The 19,876-nt window shown below is 37.9% G+C and overlaps 3 protein-coding genes across 3 annotated transcripts in view; all 3 read right to left on the reverse strand.

Annotated features, from left to right (window-relative positions):
• Nucleotides 1–21: 21 nt before the first annotated feature.
• Nucleotides 22–2,769, reverse strand: rdm1 (RAD52 motif containing 1). Its single transcript, XM_056753168.1, has 7 exons — nt 2,582–2,769; nt 2,013–2,192; nt 1,772–1,894; nt 1,450–1,612; nt 1,240–1,338; nt 1,015–1,094; nt 22–664 (listed from the first exon to the last, which is right to left on the reverse strand). Exons 1-7 carry the CDS (start codon nt 2,684–2,686, stop codon nt 578–580), a joined length of 837 nt encoding a protein of 278 aa, XP_056609146.1. The 5' UTR covers nt 2,687–2,769; the 3' UTR covers nt 22–577.
• Nucleotides 2,770–4,051: 1,282 nt separating this feature from the next.
• gh1 (growth hormone 1) lies at nt 4,052–5,422 on the reverse strand. The gene is made up of 5 exons (XM_056753820.1): nt 5,381–5,422; nt 5,138–5,277; nt 4,830–4,946; nt 4,421–4,582; nt 4,052–4,255 (listed from the first exon to the last, which is right to left on the reverse strand). Exons 1-5 carry the CDS (start codon nt 5,388–5,390, stop codon nt 4,052–4,054), a joined length of 633 nt encoding a protein of 210 aa, XP_056609798.1. The 5' UTR covers nt 5,391–5,422.
• Nucleotides 5,423–9,440: 4,018 nt separating this feature from the next.
• scn4ab (sodium channel, voltage-gated, type IV, alpha, b) overlaps nt 9,441–19,876 on the reverse strand; it is a 37,819-nt gene continuing 27,383 nt past the window's right edge. Inside the window, exons 17-26 of the mRNA XM_056753819.1 lie at nt 18,295–18,409; nt 18,046–18,200; nt 17,785–17,958; nt 14,544–14,666; nt 14,146–14,427; nt 14,002–14,055; nt 13,773–13,910; nt 13,590–13,694; nt 13,210–13,480; nt 9,441–13,123 (exon numbers count right to left, since the gene is read on the reverse strand). Of these exons, the coding sequence (XP_056609797.1) occupies nt 11,883–13,123; nt 13,210–13,480; nt 13,590–13,694; nt 13,773–13,910; nt 14,002–14,055; nt 14,146–14,427; nt 14,544–14,666; nt 17,785–17,958; nt 18,046–18,200; nt 18,295–18,409 (2,658 nt within the window). The 3' untranslated portion in view covers nt 9,441–11,882. The remainder of the gene's footprint in view (nt 13,124–13,209; nt 13,481–13,589; nt 13,695–13,772; nt 13,911–14,001; nt 14,056–14,145; nt 14,428–14,543; nt 14,667–17,784; nt 17,959–18,045; nt 18,201–18,294; nt 18,410–19,876) is intronic.

Here is a 19,876-nt window from a genome sequence, read left to right on the forward strand (position 1 = left end):
ATATGTCTTTTTTCAACACCGTCCAATTTAATTAAACATTTTATTACAATAAAATAGAAACAGAACATATTACGAAAAAAACGAAACTGACTATAGACAATTCCTTCAAAAATCGGTATATTGTATTTTACACATAACGTTAAACAAAAAACTCATTTTTAAATTCAGTAAAAGTGCTACAAACAACCCTCTGTCATACTGTATTCAAACGTAATAAAAATGACAAAGTTAGAAGTACTACTATATCCAAAATGAAAATATTATAAATGACATGTAAATATCAAATCAATATACCTTTCAAGTTGTTCATTAGGCCTCCAAGAATTTCTAATGTCCTGACAACTCGGCCAGACCTTTACAGAAAAGTACCTAAACTTTTGAAAAAAATATTTGACCTCTTAATCCAAAGTGCCACACCTCTAAACCATTGCCTCGATGAATCAGCAATGTGTTTTGCAAGAAACCAGACAAACAGCCTATATTCTTGCTTAAAAGAGAGGAACTTGTATCACTTTGGTCAAACTTATCTGGAAATATTGCCATTTTATGGGTAGACAGAGCTGGTCTACAACGGGTGTCAATCCACGGGGAGGTCCCATGGGAAATCCTGCTCAGCATTACTGTCAGCAGCATCATCAAACTCATTCCAGGGGATGTCATTAACCTGGCAGATAAATTGCCTTATTGTTAGTTCTTTGATTGGCTGTTGCTAAACCACTAACCAACTGGACAAGAACTGAAAGTGACTGGCTAGTGCTTGTGCCTCACGACTATGGTTGCTAATACTGACCCCGTGAAACATAATCATACTTTTGACTTTAAAACACTTTCAATGAAATATAGTTTTGTGGTTAGCATTTTCAATATAGTTTGATGAATCTGTGAAATCATTTGATGAATTATTGATGAATATAATACAGGAAAAAAAATCTATATTTCAAAATGTGCAGAGTTTATGTTGCAGTATGAAAGTAATTTGTCATGACCTTATTGTTCAGACCTTTGAACTCTTACCTTAATGACTCCTTCAGAGTTCTCCTCTGGAAGAATCTCATCTGGATCAAACCTGCATTCAATTGCTACTTTCCCATTTCCTGTTAAACAATAACTACATTTTTTAAATATTTACCATCACATCATCTATGCATTCAAAGCAAAAAAAAATTCCGTAGACTGTATAATGAATGTAAATGATGTACTGATACAGATGTACTGATGTTCAGATGTACTGATACTAACCTAGGACCATGAGAAGCACTTTTTCAAAGGCCCTGACTACAGCTCTCTCTTTGGCTCGTTTCATTAGGGCCCCTCTTCTCCTCAGCTTTTCCTCTGGGTCTAAAACATATGACCGATTTAATCATGTTTTTCCATAATTACTTGTTAAATTGTGAATGCCCTTCCAAAAGCACTTTGCTTGATGGAAGCTAAATGTTTATGTAAACTGACCCCGTGCACTGTCAATAATCTCTTCTGCCACACCAACCCCCTGGCAGCTCACGCCATGCTGTGGAAAGGTCAACTCTACTATACAGCCATATTTCAAAAACACACCCTGGCTATCGACTTCTTCCGGACATCCAGCATCCACACACTTTGAGATGTCCTTCAACTGTTGACAACAGACTTTCAATATTTAATAGTCTTAAACCATCCATGAATAGATATGCACTCTGCATCGATTAGTGGAAAATTCAATGTGAAGAGTCTACTCAAAGAACATTGCACAATACATTACATGACATTACACTTAATGATTGCTAGCCCTTACTGCGATAATGCGAGTAGACCAGCCGCTGAAGCCCAGGTAGTGATTCGCAAGGTCCAAACATTTGGATAGACTAAGGGGATTGGATGTATAAAAGGCGAGATTCTGTTTTGTACTCAGTCTGACCTGGGTGGTTGGCAGAAAGACAGAAAGGGAATGAGATTTACCATACAATAAAATAACATGCTTTGACATTTTTGACAGAAGATATGACTACAGCTGTATCTGTAACCCATACTGCTACCTTTAGAGGATAGTTCTGAAAGAGAGACTGTTTGTCAGTGGCCCGCTGCGCTTTGGAAGCTTGTGCTGCAGAGTAGAACTTCACCAGCGCGTAGAACCCCGGTTCTGCCACCGTGGCATTAGGACACACTTTAACCAGATAGAGAGCTCCAAATGCCGAATAAACACTCCAAAGGGATTCCTGAAATGGTGAGAAGTTTGACCTAAAGCTGTGCGATTTACACTATAATGGTGATTTTGCAAGGAAAATCCAGACCAAAACTGAGCTACTATAGACCAAGGAGGATGGTTGAATCTCTTGAGAAAGAGATGGGTTTTAATGGCATGTTTTGTGCAAAATACGACTGTATTTGAAAACCAACAACATTCTAGTCATATTTTTCTACCATATTTGTGTAATATTCTCATTCATTAAAACAATGCTCAAATATCACATAGCAGGAAGGCTCACAGGAGCTAAATAAACCGTATTCTTCATGTACTAAATTAACAGCATATTGGTTTTTATCAAACAGTGCTTTATATTACACATTGAAAGTGTTACGTAACAGTGCACGTTGTTTAACTTACAAAAATATGTGCCTCTGAAAATACCGGCTGTATGTCCCAGATAAAAATAGTTTTGTTGTTTTCGACAGGAACTTTGAACTCAATGATATCGACCTCAATATCCATTGAAATACGGTCTTTAAATATTGATAAAAATTAACTAATAGTGACCACAGTTCTTTCCTTCACTTCCGTAAACAGAATCGTAATTCGCGCTTATTGACGTCATGGACGACGTAACGTCTTGTGATTGGACTTCATGCGGTGCGGGCCAATCTTCTTGACATCAAAATATCGCGAGAACACGACTGTTGTACGCCACACTTGCGGACTTACTGTCCAAAAACTTTAAAAACTTGTCTTAAAAACTTTAAAGTGAAGCGCCCTTAACCCACACAAAACTCCCACTATTCTGAGTATTAGGGGCTAAGTGTATCCAATCTTGCATCACGTTCTGCACATATCATGAGACTTTTTTCTCGGGTCTCGCGAGGGTCTTTCATGCGCAAGTTATAACTACTTTTTAAGGTTACCTCTATTTATTCAATGTTTGGTTAACATGCATTTTCTTTTTTTTGTTGCAGTTTTTGGGGTAAAGCTGCTTTGATACAATACAAATAAAGCGCTATAAAAATAAATCTGACTTGACTATATAATTGGATATTTCATATAATTTCGTAGTGCACGCGCTTTTAAGCGGCCAAAGCCGCAAGTGGGGGTATTTGGACGCATTCTTGGGATATTCACGCCCACTAGAACACTTGGGCCAAAAACAGGAAATGCATCATGAAACTAGTCTAGTGGTCAAGTGCAAAGACCGCTAGTGGGGGTATTTGAGCCTTGTTTTTTCAAGCACTTTTTGAGCGCTTTCTACGTTATGGTGTCGTCTCTTGTCGGTAAATCACAATTAAATGTCCCATTCACGATTCTCAAAAAAACCCACACCGGTCAACGCATTAGATGCCGTTCAAAACTTTAATGGATAAAGATATACACACAGCTTAAACCGTACACGAAAAGCAAATAAAAGTTCAAGAGCACAATCTATCAAACAGAAACACATGCATGGGAGTGAACTCATCATAATGATATCTTCGACAATTATTCTCTTTTTTAATATCCTCAAACATATTGGAGCACATTTCAGCATTTTAAAATCATTCTGAAGATTTCTTCAAAAGATATTCCCATTCATTTCGTAGCACCATTGTGAACTGTTAAATCGGATTTAATCTTTCTGTTTTTCCTGCTCTCTGAATTTGGATAGATGAGTACTGTAATCCCTAATATAAAGAATAAATACAAAATGGCATGTAAAGAAATATGGGAGGGAACCAGGGCTCAGACTAAGCCTTGCCTGATTGAACTTTTCTGCAAATGTAGGACCAGATAATAATTAGTTCAAGGTGGTTTTGTGGACATAACTGGTCGTAGATTTGTAGCAAAGCACAATTTTATCACAGGCTCGGGCTAATTGTGTATTGGCGCCCTCTACAGGGTACAGTTGGAATCAAGGGATCGCCTGCAGTTTGCAACCCTCAGGTAGGTTTCCACCTTGTGCATGTCTTTCTTAAAGCAAGCCAGCAGACGAAAGCTCTCTCTGAGGTTGTTTTCTCCTAAGGTCAGGTAGAAATCCTCGAAAGGCAGCGGAAGGGAGTCGTTATCCTCTACGTTTGGCTGTCCATCAAGACATCCCTGTGGATAAAAACATTTTAAATGATATTACAGCTGTATCAAAGATTTCAAATGAAAAACAAGATATTTTGTCAGGATGAGGCCATAAGAACAAGATTATACATTAATGTATCCTATTTTGTGAAATGAAAAATAGGTACATGGTAAAAGTACTCTCTCTCTCACCTTTATGAGTACGCTGATACCCACTTTCAGGTCAGCCAGCTTTTCTGTGATCTGGTTGGGGTTCCCGATGGTCAGGCTGTTTGAAATGGTTCCACTCAGCGTCTGGCTGGGGTATTCCCATGACTCAATGAGACGGAAAGAGATGTGAAGTAGCTTCAGCACCTGAGAAAAAAAGAAAATAATGTTGTTGAGGCTTCAAACCATTGGTCATTCATTTTGTTATACATGCATACCTGCTACGGTAAATCCCATTAGGCTACATGTTTTTTGACACATAATTACACATTTTAAGCATTACTGAACAGAATATGTTACATCTGTGTCAAAATATGTAGGCAGTTTTACAAGGTAGGTAGGCCTAGTTGCACATGGACTCAAATTAAATTTTTGATTGACGCTGGATACTCACAGAACTTTTCTGTGTTTCATCTTTGCCAGTGGGAGCCTCTATGGAGTCAGAGTTGCAGAAAGACAGTGGGAAGATTTTACTAAGTTGCCTGCGTTCCTCGGGTAACAAGCTGTCCTCCTTTAAAATAAAGGCAAAAGTAAATAGTAACTTTATATATAAATGTTGCTCAGATATAATTAGAGAGCAGACTTAATTTTATAACTATATCTATAAAATAAAAACCAAAATATTCAAGAACAATCTGGACCCTGAGAAGAAAAATTCAGTATTTCTAAAAATACTTCTATTTTAATAAGTGGGAATCTTACAAAGTCGTTGATCATTTTTGCAGCCAGCTGGTGCAGATGTTGTACACGGATGACAGCGTTGTTGAAGAGCCGCTGGTTCTCTGAAGCTGTCCCATTATTCACAAAAACACTGACCAGAACCACTGACAACAGCACTAAAGCTAGAAATGATTAGAAATTGTTCAATCAATAAAAAACAATTAGGTAATTTTTTTATAATGAACTAAATAAAGATTCATAGCATGCAACATAGGAAAGTCATACCTTTAGCCATTTTTTTGCAGGAAGGACAAAATCTTCCGATATTTGTTGAAGGCTTGTGGATGTTTGTCAACTGGCTCAGGTGTGCTGATATTTATATGTGCAATGAACATGTTTTGATGCATTTTAATTGGAAACATGAGAGTTTCCATGAGAAGAGGCTTTAATATGCATTAATACGTGTATATGAACACCATAGGTGAGTGATGTTGTTCCTGTCATGTTTTTGTATTTCCATTGCTTCAGTTCAGAAGCCACTAACAGAAGTCAGAGTCATTTTTTTCTATTGAGCATAATTGTAAATCTTTCCATGAAAAGGCAGAAAGACTAGATTCCTTCTCATGTGACTACTGTGGACGATACGGTGAAATGTACTACAGTTGGTGCTCAGTTTCTGTTTCAATCTAACAGTTGATGTCAATTCTATAGTGGATCAATTGGGATGATACGTGTGGTATCAACACGTTGACCTGTGGCTGGTGTCACCTCCTTTTGAAAGGACACATTCTTAATAAGTATGAGAGTAAATCAGGTCATATACCTGTGTGGTGCCAGTCGGGGATGTGGAAGGACTTTCCTATTCAGATGTGAGGTTAGCGTGTGTGTAATATTCAACAGTTTTGGGGTTGTGAAATGTCACCGTGAAATGAATAGTTTAATCCCTCAGTGGGAAAAACAGAATACAATCTGTTTACCTGATCCTCATTGCTGTTTTCATTCTGTCACTGGCGTGCTTAGTGATGTCAGGGCCCATTTGCTTAAAGGCATTACTTTTTTTCAAGTGTTAGTAAGTTTTGTGATATGTGAAATTGCAATGTGTTGTAGCATAAGAGATGTAAGATTGGACACTTTTTGTTATATGATCTTACACCCAAAAATGGAAAATCTGTCTTTGTTTACTCACCCTGGAGTTATTTCAAATCTGTATTAAATGCTTTGTTCTGATGAATACAGAGAAAGATGTTTGGAAGAATGCTTGTGACAGTTATAGGCCGTCATTGAGTAGAACAAGTTTTTTGCTCAATTATTTGTTCTGTTGAACACAAAAAATATATACATTTTGAAGAATGTAAGAAAGCAAACAGTTCACTTTTGATCACCATTGTAATTTTTTCTACTATGGTAGTCAATGGTGGCCAAGAACTGTTTTGTTGGAAGAACGGATGTCCCTTATGGGGAGAATTATGGTTGAAAAGGTCAGCAAGTACCCCGTGCACATGCTGAGCTTCCTTGCACTTGGGTCCAACACATCTCTTTCAGGGTCTAGATGAAGACAGAGGTGTGACTCAAAGGGGTTGGTCAACACTGTTATTATGGTCCTGTTTTTCCTTTTTGTCCTGTTTTTTTTGTTTGATCCTTTAAAGGGATTTGTTGCAACTTGGCCCAGAACTGGATCTCTGTACTCCAATGTGCATTATAGCTTCTGATCTCAGATCAGTTTTAAAAGGAAACATTTACAAGTATTCAAAGACCGTAAGTCACTTCCACCCTGTGGTTACAATTGGAATGGCAGCAGATGCCGGAGATAAATCCACCATGCCTCAGCTGTTCATGCGGGGCATTCTGATGAGTGTTTATCCCCTGAACTTGCTACCTGTCAATCAAGTTCGAGAAACCGTAGAAACTGCCTTGTCAGGTGAATCTAGGAACAGCATTTTCCCTCAAAATACCAATCTAATGATTAATAGAAAGAGCAAAGCTGATCTCTGGTCAGTAGAAAGTGCATCACATCCCACAATGACATATACTCTTTGTTCAGCTTGTTTTGAATTTCCATAATTGCATTTATTAAGGAATGAAAGGAAACAGATTAAGTTGAAAAAAATAATACAAAGGTTACATTGTATTGTTGGTTGGTTTAGTCTACTCCAAGTCTGCCAATCCGGCTCCGGAAGGGCCATGGTCCTGAACACACCTGAGCTTAATTTGCAGGACAGTAGCCCTTAGAATATATAGAATATAAATACTTAAATTAAATTTAAACAAAATAAAACAAAATAAAACAAAACAAAATAGAATTGAATTAAATTGAATTGAATTTAAATGAAATGAAATAAAAAGGTTTGAAAGTTGAGTATGAAAACGTCATGTTTGAGGCATTAAAATAAAAACTAATTCAATATCATTCCCACAACTTTGTTTGGGGCCCCTTGAAATATTAATCATAGCATAAAGTTAAGGAATAGATCACCTACATTACTATGATCCTTTAACCAAGCAGACAGTTTTACGTGTCTAGGACATTAAAATGACAGGTTCCATATAGAGAACGCCATCTACCAACTCACATCCGCTTCTCACTGTCAGTTCGGAGGATCTAGAGTATCATTCTCTCATTACTCAGTATTTCACTCTGTTTTTAACTCTCACCTTTGGGTTCATAAGATGGGCGCTGACATTGTGTTATGTGTACATGCAAACAAAAAGCATAAACATGAACAAAGCAACTCTCGACTTTAATTGACATAAATGAAGTTCTGATATTAAAACAATATTTAGGAAAAGCAGAGGCACCTGCTCCTGACTCCACTCGCCACATGATTAGAACGCCTGCAGACCTTCGACCCCTATTGACCCTGTCATTGTAAACTGCTTTTGAACTTCTGACATCCTTGATCCCATCCACATTTGCGTCCATCGATTTTCTTCAGGAAGGGAGACCTACTTTTCTGTGTCCTAAAACGGTTTAAGGGTTTGGACAGGACAAGCTGTACTAATATCAGCAGGGTTTGGGACACTACTTCAATGCAGACTCCACCTTGTTCCCACTTCTTTTCAACTCTTGTTTCAAAAGGGGCAATGTTACACATCAACCTTGGAATGCATTGCCTCCATCCCGCCCACTCTCCAGTTCCACAGGCTGCCCATCACAGCCCTCCAGTCAGCTCATGTTGCAACTTCAGGGGCAGCTGTGGGTTCTTGGCTTTGGATGCACCGCCTGTTGACGGGGCAGGCTTCTCCAGTGCGTCCTTTGCTTACGGAAAGGCTGAATCCCTGGACAGGACCCTCGCATTCCCATCCAGCCTGTTAACGAGGCAAACAAAGGTTGCTCAGGTCACAGAGACTGACAATGGGAAAACATTTAGGAGCATGTTAATTAAAAAAATTTACCTTATGTACAATAAGATTCTTGGGTGAACAGTCCCTCTTTCAAAACATGTAGAAATTGTTTTAAGTTTCTGTCAAGCAAGATGATATTTACTATATCATTAAGAGTCTGTGTCACTCAAACTACAGTGAGATGGAATGAGTGAAAGAGATTCAGTGACCTTCAGTCCTGAGATCACACTTCACAGCTGACCTCTGACCTCATTTGTATGCACAGAACTCGAGCAGTGATCTAATGGACGCCGCAGTGGTTTTCTTGCTATGCCCATCTGGGTGGCACTTGTTTGCGTATTACTGATAGATCATAAATGGCCAATGGGGGACAGGCAATCCAGTCATGATTCGGTTTATAGTGTTGAGTTATCTCTACAGCACTGAACTTTGCATTTATTTATCTATTTAGTCAGCTCTTTATGGCCAGTCCTAGTGTTGTACTTTTAAATACATTCGAATGAGAGTATCCAAATTACTTATCTTTTAGTTTTTCTTAAAGGGAAAGTTCACCCAAAAATGAAAATTCTGTCATCATTTACTCACCTTCCTATCACGCCAAACATGTATAACTTACCATGTATGATTTACCAAAGAAAACAAAATAAGATATTTTGTAGAATGTCTGTAGCCAAAAACTGTTGGTCCCCAGTGACTGTTGTATGGACACAAAACCAATGCAAGTCAATGGGCACCAGTGGTTTTCGGTTACCAACATTATAAAAAAATTGTGTTCGGTTAAAGAAAGTAAGTCATACAGGTTTGAAATAGCGCGGGTGAGTAAATGAAGACAGTCTTTTGATTTTTGGGTGAACTATCCCTTTAAGGGGCCTTACTGTTTGAGCACTAGATGGCATGTGTACACTAATATAAACGTTTTTTCATTGTTCCTTTAAAATGTGTATTCCTTAACCTTAAGTTTTGCGACTTCAATTTTATAATCCCTCAATTTAATAAACAAGCAAAGAGTCAAAAAAGGTTTATTCCAATAATGTAAACAGAGAAACGGTATACAGTAAAATGTACAGATGCAAAATGTGACATCAACAACATGCAGCAGATGTGAAGTAGTAACAGATGTTGTCATTTTAATGCAGGTTACAGTGAACAGAGCATTCGTATGGCTAGCAGAACAGTAAAGTCCAGCTTAAATCATTCTTCTTGTATTTATATTGCATTCATGTCGACATTACACAATTTGCTTTATGGTAAGTATGGTAAGTAGAAAACAGACTTTGTCCATTGTTGTATAAAATGACATTCAGAACTGGATTTTAATGATATTCTAATTTGTCACATATCCTCTATTAGCTATATGTTACCTAATGCTATTAACATCTACTAATTTTTTCTTGAAGTGATGGGACAGATATCATTTCATCAAAGTGCTAATTTCGACTTTATGTCCTAAGACCTAAATAAAAATCCACATGACCTGGAAACCTTAAAATATGGTTTATTATGAAGCAAAAATAAATATCTTCACTAATCTTTGGTTTGCATTAGAAAAAAATATAAATTTAAGAATCCCATAAATAAAAGTGAAGGGTTGAAGCTCAAGAAACTTAAAACCTTAAAAGGGGGTTAATAAATATAAGCTTCTTAACATTATCGCTTCATTACATGAAATAATACTTAAAAAAGTACAAAATGTTACATTTAAAAAAATGGTTCAGAAATAAATAAAGCAAGAAATAAATTATTATGTAATTTATGTCGATATTTAAAGAACATCACAGACAGTGTCTCCACAGTATGAGGGCATTGGCTTATTCTCTTGATACATAAATTTAAACCTGTAGTTTCTATAGAATATACTGTATTCATCTGTGTACTATTATCTAATCCATATTCTTTCTTACAGTCTAATTTCCCGAATATCTGTTTTTTTAGATTTGTGTAGATTGGATATTTAAATATTTAAGTATATGCCAATTAAGCAGCATAGATGATTTAATAGAGTTAACTACCATTTAGTTTATCCATAGAGAAACAGATTTTAATTAGCCTTTTTAAGACAGTCCTACAGTGAGCTCTGATTTTTTCAAGCATGTCATATTTTTCAAATCACGGCTAGTTTGTTTTGTGGTTTCTTTTCATACCTCTATGAAGAATTTCTATGACTAAGGAGGCTGAGTGATTAGGTGACCCTTTTCTATTTTATTCCTCACTACTACAGGCATATAAACAACACAGAATTCAGTACACAGATGTTCAACTGGCTCATAATAAATGACATTTAAGAAAAATTAATAAAAAAAAAATGTTATTCAATAAACCTAGGATTTCACAGACTTTATACTTGGAACAAGCAAACTGCAAATTTGCATTTAAAGAAAGGCTCCTGAGGCATAAAAACCTCAAAGGCAAATATTACAGAACCCATATTTACATGACAGCATGTTTAGTTGGGCAGTGAAGCACTAAATTGCATATTGTATAATGTTCTGAGCTCATCTTTAACAGAAGTAAGATGTTTTTGAGATAATTGTTTAATGCTTGCGTTAGGCAGTGATTACAATACTACCAGAGAACTATTGTATCAAAAGACCACTGAAATATTTGCTATATTAAGATCTGTATAAGGCAGCAAGGCAAACATAATAATACATGGTTTAACAGTGAACTATTAAGACTAATGCTTTTAAATGTACAGTATTTTTTTCATTGTTAAATTATATTTTTACTGTTAGTGCAAATTTTAAACCTACAGCTACATTAAATAGTGAAAGATGTTTTTGCAACAAAATTCTCTAATAATTAAATGACAAAATAAATGAAATGAAATAAAGTTATCTGTAACATACCTCCATAAAGGGGACTGAAGTATGCAACACTCTTAAAAATAATATTTCTGTGAAAGGTTCTGTGCAGTCTTTCCCTTTTAGTCAAAGAACCTTTTCTTTCTTAAGCTTTATAGATTTTTTGTCTTTCAGCAACGTAAAGGTTCTGTTGTTTTTTCATGGAACTGAACATTTAGTTTTAGGAACCTTTATTTTTAAGAGCATATGAGTTTAATGGTTAGTAAGCAATGTTGTTGTGCTTACAATCTATAGCTTAAAATCCTGAAAAAACTGAAAAAATCCCTTCTGAATTTCTCTATTGTTCTCTAAGGGTTTGTGCATCAAATTTTTTGGGGTTGCTTTGATATATGCACTAGGAAGTCAAGCTTACAGCCCAAACCTTTCTATTGCCGTTCGACAAACAGTCAGTGATTGTCTATTCCACATGGATTGCATCAATTATACTGATCAAAATTCTTTACCATTTGACATCCCAGTCAGTTAACTATTTTCTTTAACACATGTGCCATGGTTCAACTCTAAAGGTTAACTAACAGTCTCCTGAAGGGTCTCAGTATTGTTGTGCATTCCTAAGGTTTTGTGTATATTGAGAGTGGATGCTGCTACACGATGGACTCTCTCAATTTCTCTACTACGGTGGAGGACTCAGGGGTGGAAAAGGGGGCAGAATGTAAGATCACATCACTCTGAACCCTCACTGGAGGACACTTTGCTTTCTGTTGCTTATTTCCATGATGGGGAAAGGAGAAGCCGAGAGCTTGGTCGTCTTCAAAGGCTTGATCTCCATAAAACTGGCTCATCTTCTCAGCTACCATCCCTACTTTTTCCGGAGCCTCCTCATCTTTTCTCTTTGCATTTGTTTTCTCTCTGTACATATATGAGGCATGTTTGAGGGAGCGTTTGAGTACGTGCAATCGGTAAGCTTTTTGAATTGTGGAAGCAGCCACCTCTTCATGCTTCCGTTTAAGAGTGCTGGTGATAGGCTCGTTCGATTTTTTTGACGGGTTGTTAGCCATAAACTTCTCCTCCATTGTTGACTTCATCTCATCCATCTGGCCGGAATCTCCCAGCACCTCTGTCGTAAGAGCAAGCAGAAGGTCCAGACAATGGATCTTGTCTCCAGGGACCAAGGGAAGGTCCATCGTTATTAACTTGACCATGTTGGGTTTAGCGATTCTCAGCGGCTCTTTCAATGTGTCGCAGAAATCTGACAGCACGCTGTAACTGATGAACTGAGACGCGGTGGGATCAAACTTCTCCCAGGTTTCGTAGAACATTTCAAAGTCATCCTCGCTCAAGGGGTCGCTGCTCTCCTCCGTCGCCACGTTGAAGTTTTCGAGAATAATGGCGATGTACATATTAACCACAACAAGGAAAGACATGACAATGTAGCTGCAGAAGAAGACGATTCCTACAGCCGGGCTCCCGCAGTTGCCTTTGACGAATGAACCTGGGTTCTCCACATCTGGGTCGCAGTCTGGTGAGGCACTGTTGAGAATTGGCGACAATAGTCCGTCCCAGCCGGCGGACGTTGTGATCATGAACAAGCATATGATGCTGTTCCCAAAGGTCTCGAAGTTGAACATGTCATCGATGCCGCCTTCTTTCTTGACGTACGCAAAGTTGGACATGCCGAAGATGGAGAAAATAAACATGATTAGGAAAAGCAGGAGGCCAATGTTGAAGAGGGCAGGAAGTGACATCATCAACGCAAACAGTAACGTCCTGATGCCTTTGGCACCTCGAATGAGCCGCAGGACGCGACCGATTCTGGCAAGTCTGATGACACGGAAAAGGGTTGGCGAAACGAAGTACTTCTCGATAATGTCTGCCAGTAAAAGACCTGTAAGACAAAGATATTAAAAAGATAAGTCTTTTTGTGAAGATTATATGATTGACATGAATAAGCAACAATCCTTCAATCCTTACCTACGATTGAAAGAATGACCACCACAAAATCAAAGATGTTCCAGCCGACAGAGAAGTAGTGATAGCGCAGAGCGATGAGTTTGAGAGTGCACTCCCCAGTGAAGATCACAATGAAGAACAGATTAATATAGTACAAAAAAAATTCCTTATCATCACTCTGGTCATCCGTTTCCACCATCATGGTGACCATGTTCAGGCAGATCAGAACCATAATGAAGATGTCAAAGAACTGCGTGGTTACAAAGTCGAATACCAAACCTTGACAGCAGTTCTGGAAACATCAGACATGTCCATGAAGCATATTCGAGAGAGAATATTCAATAAGAATTTGAAACAAGTTTCATTCCAAAGATTTATTGATTAGAAAGATTTTGTCTTACCGCAGGTCTCGGTATTGGTTTCTGTGGCTTCTTGGAGCCAAGTTTCTTCATGGCGTTGTAGTACTTTTTCTGTTCCTCTGTCATGAAGATATCTTTACCCCCAAAGTGCAGAGACAGCCATAGTTATTCTAATGCAAACTTTTCAAGCATTCAAGATGATAAGGAACAATTGCGGATACTTATCTTTGCCTTCTGCTGATTGAAATTATCAATGATGACACCAATGAAAAGGTTAAGCGTGAAGAAGGAGCCAAAGATGATGAAAATAACAAAGTAAAGGTACATGTAGAGGTTGGACTCATACTCCGGCTGCGATTCGATCTAAGGAGAATAAAAAGGAAACTGACATTGGAGTACACAAATCTGTGTGAAGGCTAAAGTCACGGGATTCCATTTCAATACCATGCATTACCTCACGGGAATCCACCGCAGCATACATGATGTCCATCCACCCTTTAAATGTTGCCTGGAAGACAGTTAAGTTGTTTTATTTTTTGCATTTTATTTGTGACCTATAAGACTGCAAAAAAGCATATTGTGTGCAGACATTGCTCACCACTTGCAGTAAGGAGAGGTAGCCCATGCCAACGTTATCATAGGTGACCTTCAGATTCATCCATCGCACATCATGACCGGCCTCGGCAAGTTCCAAGCACTCAGTCATATTGTTGACCTCAGAGGGAAGGAATTTTCGTTCCGATGTTGTGTTGAAGCAGTAGTAAAATTTTCCAGCGAAAAGGTTCACCCCCATGATGCTGAAGATGAGCCAAAAGATGAGACACACCAGGAGAACGTTAAAGATGGAGGGGATGGCTCCTATCAGGGCGTTCACCACCACCTGTGTATTGACAACATAATTGTGTTAAACAGCCAACATCTGGATTTTAAACTTATACATAATAGAATGGAAAGAATTAAAGGCAACAATATGATTTTTGAAGTACGCAGACTTACCCTCATTCCTTCAAATCTTGACAGAGCTCTAAGAGGTCTCAGAGCTCTCAAAGTTCGGAGAGATTTAATGGCCCCCAGTTCAGAGTAGCCTAAAATATTTGCTGTCAGGCTGATCAGGGACACCTGCAGAAACATAATTTATGTAATATTCATGATTTTGTGTGAAATGTTCTAAATAACCTCAACCTAAGCTAAAAATTTGAAAGTTTTATATGTCTTTACAAATATATTTATTCCCCAATGCAATACTTGGAACGAGTAGCATTATTTGACTTGTTGACATAATTCAACTAAAAATTGCAGAGTCTTAGAGTATCTGATTTTAACAGTACTTGAGTATTTTAGCTCGCCTATATAAAACCGGGCCAAACACTCCCACACTCCAACAGAGAATATTAATTTCCTCATCACAAACTGAATTAAAAGTGAAGTATTTGGAGAGTTTCAGATATATTCTTTTCAACATTTACATTTATGCATTTAGCAACATTCAGTACCATATTTGACTGAAGTGGGATGTAAAGACTCGCTGCATGGCCCTGTAGCACGGCATGCTACGCAATGCTCATTCCCATTATCTCGGGGTTACGTGAGTAACCTAAGGACGCTTTTCAACTGCATGGTACCATCAGGTTTAGAACAACTCGGCTCAGTACAGCTCATTTCACTTCAGCTGACTTTGCTTTCCAAAGCAGCTTAGTACTGCTTCAAAGTGATTGGGGATTATACATTTATTGTCATGGTTGTGCCGCCTCTACTGCTGTAGCATCATTGTGAATGACATAAACACAACACTTGAGTAATGGAGCATATCAATGGCGGATGGCAGCAGAACAAAATACTACTAAAATACCAGAGTGTTTGACAAGTCTTACAGCAAAGAGCAGACAATGATCATGTGGTTTGCTCGAGGTTGCACAAGGGTAAACTAAAGTAGCATTTAGCATTGCATTAAGGGTCTCAAACTCTAATTTACTGTCACGAAGCACATAATGAAATGTCAAAATTACGTATTGAAATGAGTATTCATTTGTTGCATATCAAATAACACTGGTAATTGTCACGAAACGTATGAGCAGAACCCAGATGCAGGCAGACGAAGTTAAAGCAAATAATTTTATTTAAATAACAAAACAAAACCCACGATGGGGCAAAACAGATACTAGTACTCACAAACAGAAAACTCTCCACGAGGGGAAGAAATTAAACATGATAGCAAATAAAATAATAAATCCAAAACACGAAATACTAGGACAGAACTCACGGGGAGGAAAAGCACTCAGGGTAATCCAAATATAATCCGGAACATGGGGCAAGGCAAGAAAGACAAATACAATACAATGAACCGAACAAGGTGTGAGGGGAAACAGTGGTATTAAATAGGGACATAATAACAAGGGGAGATTGCACAGGGACGGAGAAGGGCAGGTGACAAGACTAAACACTAATGGGAGACAGGTGCCGGAGATAACACACTAAGGGAGCCTAACGGAGAAACAAGGGGGCGGAGCTTAACGGAACACAGGATGACACGCGGCGAATTATCCAAACCGCCACGTGTCTCCACATAAAACAAAACATACACACAAGACATGATACTGTAGAAACCCTGTCCCAAGGCACGAAATCCAAGAACCGAAAGGACAGGATCGTCACAGGTAATGATTTGTTCTGCCCAATCAGTGATCTCTGTGTAAACTAGTCACATTTTGGTATCGTTACAGTATGCTTGGACCCTCAACTGAGGTGGTACTACAATAAAGTATCAGGTACTAGGTACTGTACCCAGTTGATGACCCCCCAAAAGTGAGCTGTACCACACTGTAACATGCATTACAATCCAGTGGAAAAGCTCCATTATAGTTCCCTTTTGATACGGTTCACTTCGCATTTCATTTAGCAAAATGCGATGGGAATCATATCCCATCACGACACACCACAACAGACTTGAAGAATGTGTGCGACCCAGAGATTGGAAAAGTATAAGGGCCCTAAAAACATGGCAGTGGGAACTCAGGCTCACGGGAGCTCACCATATGTGCACTTACACGGCAGTATAACCAAATAATATGAGTGCGTACAGAGAGGTTCAGACAATCTGGTGAAGGTGGATGGCAAGAACCAAGTCCAGTATATGTATTCCCGTAGACCATGCCCAGGAGGAAGCTATACCTCTGGTAGAGGGCTAGCTTTCCTGTACCTCAGTGGTAAGAGCATCACGTTAACAACGCATGGTTATGGGTTCGATCCCAGGGGATTGCAAATACCTCTGTAAAATGTATAGGATAATGCAATGCAAGTCCCTTTGGATAAAAGCGTCTGCCAAATGCGTAAATGTAAATGTAGAGGGGGCTTTTTCCCCCCTAAACGACATGGCAAATTCAGGGATTTGTAAGCCGACGTTATGGCATCCCCAATCCGCTGCTATATTTCGCTGCTATAGCCACCGTGTAGACTTTGAGGGTGGAGCGGGCGTCATATGGATGTGGGCTGTTAAATGAATAAGAAACCTGTAAAGCTTTCCTCATTAGCTTCAATTTGTTTTCGACAGTAAGAATAAACACATGGACGGTTTTGAATGACATGTGAATTATCATGAAATTTTATAGTGAACTACTCCTTTAAAGTGTACTACTGCTATGTTAACACCAAACACAAAGCATTGCATTCTTGGCTCCTCATTACTTACGGGAATAGTTCGGTATGTTTGCATGAGTGACGTGACAAGTTCGCATCTATTCGCGTCTTTGTATTTGTGCGTAATTTTCTTACGCAAATCTCTTAATTCATGTTTGGTGTGAAAGCAGCATTATGCTTCCAGTACATTTTTAAACTAAACTAAAAAGAGGCTAATTTACCCCCGAGTAGTATTGAAATAGTACACCTACAGGTATACTGATAATACTTTGATACTGCATAAGGTATACTTTGAAATTTACTTGAATTTTACTTCAATATACTCAATATAAGGTATAGTTAATATATTAAGGTATACTTATTTTTTGGAAGGGCTAGCTTGAAGCAAACATACAAAATACTCAATGTAAGTTTCATTTTACAAATTAACAAATGTTAGTTTTACCTTTACAATATTTATCATTGTGTGTGTACGAAATAAACTCATGACCTAGATGTTGCTTGTGCCACTCTATGCCAAATGAGCTACTGAAAAACTTTATTTGTACCATTTTATTATAATTATTAGCATGGACTTGCAGGATGATGATAAACAAATACTTACATCGACGATGAGAAAATCCAGCCAACACCATGCGTTTGTGAAATAGTCCTTGAAACCATAGGCTACCCATTTCAGAAGCATCTCAATGACGAACACATACGTGAAAACCTGATCTGCATATTCAAGAATGATTTTAATCGCTCTCCTTTGTTCAATGTAAATGTCCTCAAATGCCTGATAAAAAAACACATATAATATGTAAAAATTGCGATTACATGGACTCCTGCTACCCAGCTATAAATGGCTTATGGATTTACTCACCAAAGCCCCACTGCTGAGCAGAATCATGAAGATAATAAAGGTTTCAAAATAGCTGTTTTCCACGATAGTAAAGCAGGCTTTACGGAGGTTCCACCACATTTTTCCTTTACCTTCCGCAATGTCGAGATCCAAGCAAGGACATCGCATGATACATTCTGGCAAACCAGACAAAGAAAATAAACCTCATGTCATTAATCTGAATAAATCTGAATAGTGTCAAAGAGTGATAAGTCAGAATGTGTGCCTCACGTTCTGTATAGCAGTCTTGAGGGATGGTTGAATCCTCTAGAATCTCTGATTCCATATCTTTGTCAGGGGCATTGTCCACTGTGCTACACGTTGAAGATTCATCGCCATCTTTTATCTGCCCATATGAAAACATTAAAGCAGGACAGTGTAATTCAACTTTAACAAAAAAACAATATCATTTCCTTATCAAGAGTATTCAATCAGTTTGATTGGATTTTGCCTTCTGGGTCAGTTCACAGTTGTTTTTTAATCAAAATTTTCTCTAAATTAAACTCTGAATATTTTTTGGTAGTTAAAAATCTTCTGCCGTCGCTTGCACTATTTTGGCTAATGCGCTTTTGTGATTCCGCATTCACATTTCTTCTATGATTTTTCTATGAGTTATTTTTGGAATTCTTCTCTGATTTCCTTTTTGGTACATATTTTGCATAATATCTTTAGTCTACTTTCAAAATGTGCAGACAAACTTGCCAATGGCAAATGCATTATTTTGGCTAGTGCACTAATCTGGTTCCACAGTCACATTTTTCCTGGATATTTCTCTGAATTATTCCCATATTTTTTTGGTAAATACTTGCATGATATGTGAAAGTGAATTTTTGTCTGATAGGGTGACCCATACCCAAAATCTGACCTATGCATTTAACCCATCCAGAAATAGTGAACACACGCACAGCAACTGAACACACGTACACCCGGAGCAGTGGGCAGCTTTCACTTAAGCGCCTAGGGAGCAAGTAGGGGTAAGGTGCCTTGCTCAAAGGCACCTCAGTCGCTAGTTACCCGCATGCCCTGAGAATCAAACCGGCAACCGTCTGGTCACGAGTCCGACTCTCTAATCTTAAGGCCACGACTGCCCTAAATATCTTCTATTATACTTCCAAAATTTGGTGAAAGTGTTCTTGTCTTGCAAATGAACTATTCTGGTTACAGAAAGTCAAAATGTTCTTATATTTTTCTTTGCAATATTACTTTTGATAGATATGTATATTATTTAAGTCTACATCCATAATCTGCTGAGAGTTTTCTCAATAGCAAATGCAAGATTTTGGATAATTTGACTATTTTGGTACCAAGGTCACTTTTTTATTTTTATCTGAATTATTATCTGAATTTATTTTAACATTTTTGATAAAAAATTATGCAATAATAGCCAAGTTCACCTCCAAAATCAGCTGTCAGTCTTCTCAATGACGATTGCGGTATTTTGGTTCAACAAATTCACTTTTTTTATTTCAGAGGATTCTCAGATTTTCTCTAAATTATTCAAAGCCATTATATATGTCATCAGTCACATGCTCTCTAAATTCCCCTCAGCTATTTAATGGCTCATAATAGCTGATCAGAATTAATAAAAGCATTAAACATAGGCTAATAATTATACAGCATCATTCACTGTTTAATACATATTTGGTTATAATTAATATGTCTAAAACCTCATACTCCATCATATTGCAAATCCCAAAAAACTTTAGGGACAACAAGTAATATCTGATCATGTTTCCTGGTGAAAAATATCACACAGAAACATCATATTTCTTCCCTCAGATCTCAAGCGACTGTTCACACGAGAAGCGTGTAT

Source organism: Triplophysa dalaica, chromosome 7, assembly GCF_015846415.1.
Source record: "Triplophysa dalaica isolate WHDGS20190420 chromosome 7, ASM1584641v1, whole genome shotgun sequence".
NCBI classification, from domain to species: domain Eukaryota; kingdom Metazoa; phylum Chordata; class Actinopteri; order Cypriniformes; family Nemacheilidae; genus Triplophysa; species Triplophysa dalaica.